This window comes from Aphanomyces astaci (genome assembly GCF_000520075.1).
Source record: "Aphanomyces astaci strain APO3 unplaced genomic scaffold supercont1.74, whole genome shotgun sequence".
Taxonomy (NCBI): Eukaryota; Oomycota; class Saprolegniomycetes; order Saprolegniales; family Verrucalvaceae; genus Aphanomyces; species Aphanomyces astaci.
In genome coordinates, this window is record NW_009798337.1 from 206921 (window position 1) to 219111 (window position 12191).

A 12191-nucleotide genomic window follows, 5' to 3' on the forward strand; every position below is an offset into this window, starting at 1 on the left:
TCTGCTAACTATAACGACACTTAGAAGAAATGACTTATTGACCACCTGCATTGAAAATGGATGAAAACGGATGTATTTCGAGCCACTTGTGTCTGACTCATACCAGAGACCCATACAATAGTATTAAATTGTGCTTCAAGTCGACTTCGAATCGAATGCATAATACTTCGAAGTACTAATAAATAATACCCTTATGTATGTAATTTGCCCGTTGTTTAACTGAAACAACCAGACGTTTAAAATATATGAGCCCGATTGAAGATAAAACAACGCTTAACCCAACTTCTGCATTTCAGCAGAATAAGACAACCCTTACTTTATTTCTGCCGCTAACCACCAGTTCATCACGATGCATACCGTATTAGGATGTGAAATGGGAGTACTATACATCGTGTAATTGTAGAGAGTCCTCGCTTTCCACGTACAGTGCTAAGGTTAGACGACTAGCCCAACTATATCCCTAACGTTATAACTTACTCGGTGTAGTTAATGTTTGTAGTGATCACGGATGGGAGGTCATGTATGTAGCCATATCTGCTTCAATTTCATTGCGGCAAGCACCTTGACATGTTGACGTAAAAACAAGTTGTTTGCCAGAATGAAAACGGCAAACAACTTGTTTTACGAAAGTGCCTGTAAAACCCACCTTCAACCAACCAATCATCGCATTAGATGAAGTAACTTTAAACAACGCACCCAACCGCTATTTAAGTTACTTTAGACGTTATTCTGAATTCGCTATAAACTTCCAAAATTCGCCTGGTTTGTCGAATCAATATCGAATCACGCCGGAGTTCTGATTGGTTGAATATACTTGTCCTTTCTGCAAGAGCCAATCAAATCCACTCAAAAATGGATTAGCCAATAGCGTTGATTCGTGATTCAATTCGCGGCGAGATCCGATTCGACGGGGTCTGGAAATTCGTATCGAATCCACAATATTTAAGCCTGAGAATTTTTTAACAGTAAACCAAATTTAACCCTGGAATTGCCAAAAAAGGTACAAAGCACATTAATAGTATTACGTAGTACTCGAGCTACTGTGTATTTCACCCAAAATTGAACTTGGGGTTCATTTCGCCAAATGGCATTCGAATGAGCTTGTACAAACTATACTTCTTTTTTTTTATATACCATTTCTGCAGGCGGCTCCAGTTTCGAATCGATGTGCCAATAACAAGATTCGTAATTTCTCTCCAAAGTCCACATGCTCGCATTTTGGTCCAATAGTCGCCCGTTGAAGCAAACTACACATGCAAAGGCACGAGAGGGCTTGTCACGGTTGTTGTGTATACTAGTACTACATACGTTAGTACATTTTTTTATAAGTAAGTAAGTATACATATGTATATATTTTTTCCACTCGACTTAAGTCACAACGGCGGGAGATAAATCCACCGAGCTAGCGTTGGCCTTGTTAGGCTTGAGGGGCGACCCAGGAGTGTACGCAGCCAAGAGAAAGTTCAAACTGCGACAGCGTCGAATGGCCACTCGTTTCGAGCATTGCTCGAGAAGCGTTTCCACCGTGCCGTCTGTAAAGTCAAAGCGGATACTGTACAAACGTGTGTCTACTTCGCCCATTTTCTCGCCCTACATAGCGTCAAGTCAACAGATGAAGCCCCTACCGATTCTAAACAAGTGGAAAGTGTTCAATGATGCCCCCCCCAGTATCGAATCAGGGGGGGTTGCTACTATACATACATACATACCGATTCTTCGACTCCAATCGACACGACTTCGGTTAGCTTGCGTTCTAGTTCCAGCGCACGGGTCCTACAACCCAAGTGCATGTGTTATGACAACTAGTTGGGGCGGGGTCATAGGCGGCGTACAAGCAGAGTAGGTACTGGTACGTTTTGGGCCGACACACAGTCACAAACGTGTGATTCATGCGAAAGACTTCGATGCGGGGGACGAAAAAGCTGATGCCGGCAAACAAAAACAGCAGCACGATGATCACGTATTGCCACCAAAACCCCTTTTTGATGCGAAAGTTGCTCGTCGACGACAGAGCGTACACAAAGATGGACGCCCCAATCGCTAAAATCAGTGCCAGGCCCCAGAAATGGTACGGGTATGTGGCGTATTTAATCTATCCAGGTCAATATTGTGATTGTATATGTATCGCACTACGTCATTGTTTCAAGACATGCCTCCATGCCATTGAATGATAAAATCCGACTCGAAATGTAGGGAGACTCGTCTTTCAGCGGTACCTTTTTCACGTCGCTCGAATGGTTTTCAGGAAACAAACAATCGAATGCTGGAGTTGACTTCTACAAGAATGAGTCCACTCACACATAAAGAAACGTGTGGGGGTCGATTGGCAAGGCAAACCTTGAGAGGGAGCCACGTTTCGGAGATGGAAAACTTCTTGAACCGACGAGGGGTCAGCGCGGCGTTTCGAGCCGTTGCCGACTTCAGGCCGGTTTTGATGCCGAATGGGCGAACGACGCCAGTCTTTTCCACCGTCGTCATGGTGGCTCTTGAATGAAGTGGTGGTCGGGTTCTTGTCGGTTACAGATGCAATGGCGACAGTAGCAGTTTCGCTGAAACGACAATCTCGATGATATACTCACATATTGGCGATTATCCTAACGTTGGGTGTATTCTGCCCTTAGCGATGGAGATGGTAATGGTATCTATTCCGAAAGTTTCTGACAGTAAATTGAATGTTAAATCCCCAGAGGGACGTAAAGTTGGATGCGAGTGATGACCGGCGGCATCCGTCGACAGCGCAATCCTTATTGACACCACGTCGACAACACAACTGTCTCTCGTACGCTTGATACTTATCATGATTAGTACGCAGTAGTAGTATTGCATGATCAGCCACACGACGACCAGGATCTGCCTTCTCAGCTGATACAACGACATCGTCATTTTGAGGTCGTCAAAATTCGTAGCAGCAGGGTTGGACGTGGTGGTGGCCCGACTGGAAGCGGATGAGTCGTACCAAACCCTCAAAGCCAAGGAAAGCGTGCTTGTTCTACATGTGCACATGCTGGCGCAGCAGCAAAAACTGCGCGTGCTCAAGAGCAAGAGCGAGATGACAAAGCAAGGAAAAAGATGGCCAACCTGCGCGCAAAGCAGTGCTAGGAGCTGGAGGTGCGGCGACAGGATGAAACCGACAAATTCCGGGCACTGGAAACTATGGCGGTTGTAAACAATGTGGACAACCACACCCAGCCCATTCCAAAGCCCCACAAGGAACTGATATAACCACCCGATGCCCCCACTCCATCGTTGCACCAACACACTGACGTGCCGATTCCGAAAATGAAAACCTACCCGAGGCTTCCCGGCTTGTAGGTACAATCTGTGGGTGATATATCATTACCGACATCTGATATTGTCTTCGCTTGGAGTATTATTGGTTTGTCATATATTTGGATGTATTTGTAGCTTCCTCAAATGTATCGATATTTACTGTTAATTAACGAATTGTCCCCACTTGTGTAGTCATTCAATGCCCCCCACCAAATACACGATGATGTCGACGCCTTTGACGGCAGAAATCAAACACATACCACAGCAATTCCTTGCATTTCTTTATATTTATATAACGTTGCATACATTTAAATATGCAGTGCTTGTTTAAACAGACGGCAAATTGGGGTATGTAGGTACGAACCCTTTTCGATCCAAAGCAATGGTGGTGTGCCGAAGGTGCCAAGACGAGACTATTTACCCAACTCATACGGGAGTATTGACGTGGACGGGGTGGCCTTCCAACGTCCGCGGCCGTTCCGAACGCTCAACCACCACACACTTCCAAATACAGCAATCCCGGCGTAACAGTACTCGAGGTTTCGGGTTTCGGGCTGCAGTCCATCCATATTCGACAAGTACAAAATCGCTACGACTAATTTCACCACCGCAGAGCCCATCCAATCTCGAGCCAACCTCCCAGCAATTGCTAGTGAAATAGGCCTCCACCGCCATATAATTCAAAGCATCAACTAAAGTTTGTCAAACGACATCTTGGCGTCGTTGTTGGAGGGCATCAAACAAAATTGCAGCAACGTTTGCAGCAACTATGAACGACTGTTTTATGGAGTTTTAGGGCCAACCAACGGTAGCTAGCGACTACAAGTGGCAGTATTTTATTGCCCCCAGCTGGCAGGAACAGTACACGGCTAATTAGTATACGTAGCAACCACTTGGAGGGACGGGATGCGATTTTTGTTGAGGGAAGGCAAGGTCCATGAGGTGCCTTCGCCCTTGAGGTTCGCGACCCTCACGTCCCCCACGGAGTAGTTCGCGGTTGAGAAGACCTCTCCACCGTACAACCAAGTGGGCAACTTGTGCGAGGTTTCGCTGGACCAGTACGTGGCGTTGGGCGCAACAACAATAGGGGGGCTGGGGCCCCATATGTAATGGTTTTCACCGACGTCGCTATCGATGGGGATGCGCAAAGAGGCGGTGGGCTCGGTGCAATCGGGCAAGCCTACAAGGAAAACTCTCGTGAATACATGGACCTTGCCTTCCCTCAACGCATCCCGTCCCTCCAAGTGGTTACAACGTATACTAATTAGCAGTGTACTGTTCCTGCCAGCTGGGGGCAATACAATACTGCCACTTGAGTCGCTAGCTACCGTTGGTTGGCCCTAAAACTCCATAAAACAGTCGTTCATAGTTGCTGCAAACGTTGCTGCATTTTGTTTGATGCCTTGCAACAACGAGCCAAGATGTCGTTTGACAAACTTTAGATGATGCTTTGTATTATGTGGCGGTGGGGGCGTATTTCGCTAGCAATAGCTCGGTGGCCCGAGACTGCTTAGGCTCTGCGGTGGTGGAACTAGTCGTAGCGATTTTGTACTTGGCCAATATGGACTGCAGCCTGTCACTCGAGTATTGCCAGTTTGGGTCAGCGGGAGGATTGCTGTTGTTGGACGTATGTAGTGGTTGAGAGTTCGGAACAATCGCGGGCGTTGGAAAGGCCACTCCGTCCGCATCGGTTTTCCCGTACTTGTTGAGTAAATAGACTCGTCTTGACACCGTCGGCCCACCACCATTGCTTTGGATCGAAAGGGTTGGTACCAACCCCAATTTGCCGTCAGAACATCCTGTCTATTTAAACGAGCATTGTAAATATGTGTAGAAATATGTACAAATGCAAGGAATTGCTGTGGCTACCATTGATGGTACCGCTGCTGATGCTGATGTCGTTTTGAGACTGACAGAGGGGCTGCTTGACGTTTCGGCACCAGTCATTACTGGAGTTGCCGTCAATCCACTCAACCCCGAAGATGGGGTTGTTGAGTGCTGCTTCAATATGCACTGCAGCGTGAAGTCTTGTTGCATGGTACTCAGGGGCGTTTCCAATTCCTTTGAGTACGTCGACGCCCACGGAATGTGTTTGATTTCTGCCGTCAACGGCGTCGACATCATCATGTATTTGGTGGGGGGAGCCTTGGAGGACTACACAAGTTGGGAGAATTCATCTGTAAATATCTATATATTTAAGTACAATGCATACAATGGTGTGGGTGTAGAAGGGAGGAATTGTAATCGGTGGTGGAGTGTCGAGATCGTCGAATTGGTTGCCAATCCGCTCGTTGGTGGACGACGACATGACACCTTTGATTTTCGACGGATGTGGTATTTTCCCCTTGGCCTTGTTGGTCCTGGTACGTTCGTTATGCGGCTGGTGATTTCGTGGCCCTGTGACCTTGAGGCGTCTTGGTTTGTTGCCAGTGACCAATGGCGTTAAATCTTGCGCGTAGCATGCAACGGCCTTGCGTTCGCTGCTTAGAGAACTCGTCTTGTCAGCGATAGCCTTGGGTTTAGTGTCGGCGTCAAAGTCTTCGTGGGACGAACCCTGTCGAATATTCATTGAGTGGCACCAGTAAACAACATGTATTGTGGCCAAAGATAGGTCAAAAACTAATAAGACTCCAAGCATTAAAAATACCGATGTCGGTAATTGTATTCCCTACCTGCAAGCCAGGAAGCCTCGGGTAGGTTTTCATTTTCGGAATCGGCACGTCAGTGTGTTGGTGCAACGATGGAGTGGGAGCGGCGGGGGGTTGTATCCGTTTCTTGTGGGGCTTTGGAATGGGCTGGGGGTGGTTGTCCACATTTTTGATAATCGCCATAGTTTCCAGTGCCCGGAATTTGTCGGTTTCCTCCTGTCGCCGCGCCTCCAGCTCCTGGCACTGCTTTGCGCGCAGGTTGGCCATCTTTTTCCTTGCTTTGGCATCTCGCTCTTGCTGGCTCTTGAGAACGCGCAGTTTTCGCTGCTGGGCCACCAGCGCCTGCTGTTGCTGCACCAGTATGTGCACTTGTAGATCGAGCACGCTTTCCTTAGCTTTGAGGGTTTGGTACGACTCATCCGCTTCCAGTCGGGCCTCCACTACGCCCAACCCTGCTGCTACGAATTTTGACGACATCAAGAAAAACAATTGTAAAGTGCAATGTACCAGAGTATCAAGGTGTTGAGATTACATGGCATCATGGGTTGAGCGTACCTGGAATAGCAATAACACTGCTGTCTCCTCGTTTAGGTATGTCGACGGACGACACCTTTGTGAATGAACTACCAGTGCAGGGTGGTGTCATGATATCGTTGGCTGGTTGGCTTTCCATAACACCGATATCAAATTCCACGGACGAGCTTGGGCCTGAATTCGGGCAGTTGCGAGTGGCATCGTCCAACACGACTTCGTTTTCCTCGCCGTTATCACTGGAGTTGGCGCCCAAAGCTTGTACAAGTTCGTCACTGGAAGTCCATGGAGGGATATCGTCGTTGGAAGAGGTGTTTTCTTGGGCGGCCGATTGGGTGCGCCAATTCGACCACTGGCGCTCGGTGTATTGTCTCCAAGTGCGTTGAACCACAGACGCTGCCCACTCTTGTTCGAGGGCATCCGTCGAGTCCTCCACCATCTGCACGTCAGCCTTTGTATAACGAAAGTGAAACTGTCTTGTTCATCTAACTATAGTGTGATTCAGCGCAAAACTATATCTGACTGATGAAAAGATTCCAACCTTTGAGTTTGCCTACCTACTACTGTACTGTAGCGGATCCTTCATCGATCGAAAGTGCATCTGCAATCGGATGGATCCATCATTTCAGAGGTGCTTGCGATTTATGGCCCACAAAGAAGCCTGCATTCGTTATAGGTACAGTACCTCATGTTGTGTTGAAAATTACTCCTATACATACAGTAATACCTGATTAAATTGCAAAGACCTATATAAAATAGTAGTCGAATCGTAGCTATAAAAAAACCTACGATTTCAATAACGTTATTTCAAAAATTAATTGTGCAACCCTGAACTCTTTAACTATGGCTCAGTCGAAGAAGGACGTCGTACGTACGTAGTCTATCCAAAACTGAAAGTTTCACTGCAAAATTCGAAAAATCAACTGAAATATTCAAAGGTGAAACTCAAGAAAATTTGGCCTATGAATAGTCGGACACGTCAATAGTATTTTCAAAGGCCTTAACCAAAAATGGTAGTGGGTGCTAGTCAAAGTACAGGAACGGTAACGTTAGCGGTCTTTGCCGTGGAAAACGGTACAGTAGTTGTGATTATGATTGCTGGGGTTCCTGACAGTGAGTCCGTTATTGGGGTTCATTACTATGTCAACTCCTGATCAGGATATTGGAGCTGTGGTAGTTAATAGGGAACCGGACAAACTTATCTGGATTCATATCATTCAGTACCTAACCAATCAGACAGAGGTGATTCGACAGAAGCCTTTACATTCCAGGTCGCATTTACCTTAAGCACTCAAGTGTCATAATTAAAATCACTAGAGAACCGCCATCAACACCAGCTCCAGTGCCGTCGTGAAAGCTCCAGATGATAGCGTCGCCGTCGACCCATTTACTGCAATCAAACGCTTGCTATCTTGAAAAACGACGAACACCCCACGATGCTATGTGGCATCGGAGGTGCAGAAGTTACACTAAAAAGGTCGAGTCAATATCGCGAATTTCTACCATTCGACGAGCCTGTAGAACATGATGTTTGAGCTAGTCTGGGAGATCAGGTCCGTCGAAATGTGGACCTGGTTCGTGACCAACATCGAAATCGAGGAATGGCGGAAGACAATCTATAGTCCGAGTTACACCGCTTCGGTCAAATCCGCTACGACCCAAAGTGAGACATGATTAAACATATCACCCGAGTTCGCTCTACAATCCGTGATATCAGTGATATGGGGAAAGTCATCAGCGAATACGAAACAGTCGAGTGGATTGGATCTTGATCTTGCACCTAGACGTTGGCCGTGACAACTACAATACCTTCATGAATCACCTGAAGCCTACCCCCGACCACAAAGTCACCTTGAAGACACTAATCAACGTAGTACTCAATGAAGAAGAAATACATTTACCACAGTCAGAGAAAATACACATTCCGCGCAAAAGACATCAGCTATACGCCTCATGCCTGGCGAGGATACGAGGACAAGGACCCCGCCGCGTTCAAGATGAACCCTCTGCATACACGCACGTAGTTGCTACCATCCCGATCTACGATTGTTGAGAAATTATGCTTCATCTGTCGCAAACGTGGAGACCATGTCGCCCAGGTCATCCTGATTTTGACCCTGATGGTCTCAGAAGCGTCGAAAGACCAAACAACTTCACCCAGCTCAACGTTCGTCCAAGCGCAAAAACAGTACCGATTCTAGTGACTTGACCGATTCGAGCGACTTCGACCGATTCTACACCCCGTCGTACTCTGTAAACGCAATCGACATCACTCACGTCAATACCACGCAGGCACGTTGGCGGTGTAGATTCACTGGAGCTGGACAAATGTGCCACCGGGCACGTCACCGGCAACATTGACCTGATCAAGTCATGACACGGCTTGGACAAATTGATTCTGCCCAGTAACACCCTACTCTCCAACCGAGTGGGTCAAGCCTGGATCGACCTTGGCGATGATGGCCAGTCCAATGATCGCATGTTAAGAAACGTAACCTAAGAGCCTACGCTGTATAAAAACCTCATACCACCTGTGCGGCTCCTGCGGAGTAGCTACAACTTAGTTTCACAAGAGCCGCAAGACGCTATGTATGTCAACGACCAGACACATCATCAGTTGCGATTCAAAACAATCTCTATGTACTCCGTTCGGGGCACCAGGGAAACACGCGAGGGGCCACGCGCAATGACCATCCACAAGCCGCTCGTCAAAGCAACAGTCATGACATCACTACGAAGGCCACCGATGTGAAGTTAATCGAGTGGCACAACATGCTGAACCACTGTGGCCGACATTGCGCCCCGGTGTCGAAACGGCTACCGCCAAGTACCACAAGAAGGTTTGCTATGGATTTATCCAAGGTCAAGCGAGAAAAATGTCGTTCCGAAGCACATACCACTTCTTCACCCCTCGCCCGCTGCAAAGCGTGAACGGCGATCTGTGTGGAACGATTTGCCCCCGTACTGTCCATCACGAGAAGAACACAAACATGATCATCCATCACGAGAAGAACACAAACATGATCATCCACTAAAATGCATGCTACAATTTGGACGTCTGCTAAGGAAGAAGAATGAGGCGATTATGCACTTCGTCGAGCTTACCTCACATTTGGAGAATCAACTGGCTAGCTCCTCACCGGCCTTCCAGCAACACTCTGGTGTTATTTTTTCGAATACAACATCTCCTTGGGCTCATTGATGGCACACTCATCGCACACGACACGGTGGCAGTAAAATTTGATTCGGCGCTGCGTGCATCAGACGTCCCACGATCGACTCCACATGCCCAGGACGACTCCATTTCACAACCTACTTCTTCAGGGATGGCCCAGAAGCGCCCCTGCACCGTCTCGACAACGAAGTGGCCGTCAAGTCTACACATTGCTATCAAGAATCAAGTTAGAAACGTAGCAGGACAGGAATCCATCGCCACAGCCAACATATTTGAGCCAACAACGATGCACGAGCTTTGCGAACAACCCACAACAATGGAAGATGGTCATGGACGCCGAATTCAAGCCCCTACAAGACAACAAGGAAGCTTCCCCGTCTACCGGTTGGACGTAAAGCCCTTCACTGCAAGTGGATCTGGAAAGTCAAGTACCTGTCTAACGGAGCCCTCAAAAAGTTCAAAGCCCGCCTATGGGTCAAAGCTTGCAACAGATTCCCGATATTGACTTCACATATACCATGATGCATGTCCTACGCCTTCATACCCTTCGTCGAACTCATAACCGTCCAAGACTTAGGAACCATGCAAGTGGATAACCCTTATCGGCATCATTGATGAAGTCAGCTACATGTCCCAACCTGAGGAATATAATATACCTGGCTCCGCCAACATGGTATGTCTCTAGAAGGCCATGTATGCCTCAAGCAAGCAATCGCCTCGCAATGATACAAAAGCTGCATCCCTTCTTGCCGAGATCGGATTCACTCCAATCTACAAAGATCAATGCACCTACATTCAGTCGGCCAGCGATATGGGGGTCACCACATACCTCGCTGTGTATGTTGACGATATGATGATTGCCGGAAAGGACGTTTCCCCCATGGCTCGCATCAAATCGCAGATCTGTGCACGAATCACCACGACCGACATGGCGACCTTCAGTTCATCCTCGGCATCAATGTTACCCAAATTCGTGCCCTCAAATGCCTCAAGTTAGACCAAGCCATGTTCGTGCACGAACTTTTTACCCGATTCAACATAGAAGACTGTCACCCAGCGCCAATCGACAAGCCGAAGGCTTACCATCCCCTGACACAGTTCTAACACTTCTCCAGTCTCATCGGGATCTACTAACCCACACAACACATGCCTAAATTTACATCATTACCATCAGGTATTTCTTCCGTCACCATTGCACCGACAGCTTACACAAGTACATACAACAACAACGTGTTAATTACAGGACTTGAGGGGGACACATGAACTCACAACAAGTCCGAAAGAAACACGTAACGAACAACATATCAACTTCAAGAAAGGTCATATACTGGTCGCCACGTACCTGCCGAAGCTCAATGTGCATATGAGTTCGCCCGGACACAACGACAGTTGGTACCCCTCAACCCCACCAACTTGCTTGAGAGCTGAAATGTGAGGCAAGTTGACATGGACATAGCTTCTGCAGGATCCACCAAAGATTTCGCAAGTCCCCGGACGACTTTCTCCACTGCAACTAACTACCCCATGTCCGTCACCACATGTGGGAACACGGACGACAACGTATCCACTGTGGGGGTCACCAGAGTTGACTACAATAGACATCAAACTTTCAAACATTCTGGTTGCACATATATGGTGAAAGTATGGTGGATCAATGGGACCATATAAATATGACCGGAGTGGTCTGACGCAGACAGCGTCGTTCTTATAGGCACTAGGACAAAGATATCAGGGGGGCATCGCCAACCAGCTTTCCCTGGGCTCCCTATTAGGTGTAGTTGAGCCTGCTAGGTTGATCGTGCCAGCTCACCCGTCTATCTGTCCGTGATTCACTCGCCATGGCAACACTCACATGGCTGCATATCTCGATGTTTTAGGCGCAGAATGCTGGGGTAGCAACAGTATCCGAACAAATTTATCCTGATTCACGTCATTCTGTACCCAAGAACCACATTCATGGTCTCCATTTTTTTAAGCACTCAAGTTTGATTCATAATTGAATTCACAAAGATACAGTATATACTCTACGGTCTCAGAGTTAGTGGAGCGATAGCTTTTTCCGTGCCATGCCACGAAAGTATTGAGGTCACTGGGGTTGCATAAAAAGGTTGGGTTGGCGTGGGTATTGGAAGCGTTATTTGGAGAGCACATGCCAAGGTCACAGGAGCGGTGGTTGGGGCACGAGTAAGCGAGCGGCTACACTTTAGCCAGGTTCCGGTGTCGTCCCGAACTACTGTACGTCACTAAACATACGAATCGTTCGCTTAGGAGGACAGATCGAGTAGCTACACTGTAGACAGGTACCAGGGTCGTTCCGTACTACTGTAACCTGTGCAGTGGTGCTGTGATAGTCACAACAAGCGAAAGCCAAGCAAGCTTAGCGGTAGCATCGATGGTGTGCTACAATGGTGTCATGGTAGCTTGAAGCTCAAACCAGTACAACGGTATGGTGCACGTCACCTAGAAACTTCCAATATTTCACAAAACCGTCTGGCTGCTAATTCATATTCATTTCTCAAAATTGAAGTAAAACGAGATGTAGGCTCGACAGATCTCGTCGTCGTGAA

The 12191-nt window shown here is 47.5% G+C and overlaps 2 protein-coding genes across 4 annotated transcripts; both read right to left on the minus strand.

Moving 5' to 3' along the window:
* Nucleotides 1-1225: 1225 nt before the first annotated feature.
* On the minus strand, nt 1226-2518 carry H257_15741 (hypothetical protein). The gene is made up of 5 exons (XM_009843937.1): nt 2338-2518; nt 2217-2276; nt 1833-2092; nt 1710-1773; nt 1226-1590 (listed from the first exon to the last, which is right to left on the minus strand). Exons 1-5 carry the CDS (start codon nt 2476-2478, stop codon nt 1369-1371), a joined length of 747 nt encoding a protein of 248 aa, XP_009842239.1. The 5' UTR covers nt 2479-2518; the 3' UTR covers nt 1226-1368.
* A 2178-nt stretch (nt 2519-4696) lies between these two features.
* Nucleotides 4697-6905, minus strand: H257_15742 (hypothetical protein). 3 transcript variants are annotated; one of them, XM_009843938.1, is made up of 5 exons: nt 6474-6905; nt 5943-6376; nt 5483-5824; nt 5152-5424; nt 4697-5073 (listed from the first exon to the last, which is right to left on the minus strand). In XM_009843938.1, exons 1-5 carry the CDS (start codon nt 6886-6888, stop codon nt 4726-4728), a joined length of 1812 nt encoding a protein of 603 aa, XP_009842240.1. In that variant the 5' UTR covers nt 6889-6905; the 3' UTR covers nt 4697-4725. The 3 variants fall into 3 exon arrangements, with proteins under 3 accessions (XP_009842240.1, XP_009842241.1, XP_009842242.1); XM_009843939.1 differs by having other exon boundaries at nt 5140-5424; XM_009843940.1 differs by lacking the exon at nt 6474-6905 and having other exon boundaries at nt 5140-5424; nt 5943-6400.
* Nucleotides 6906-12191: the final 5286 nt, after the last annotated feature.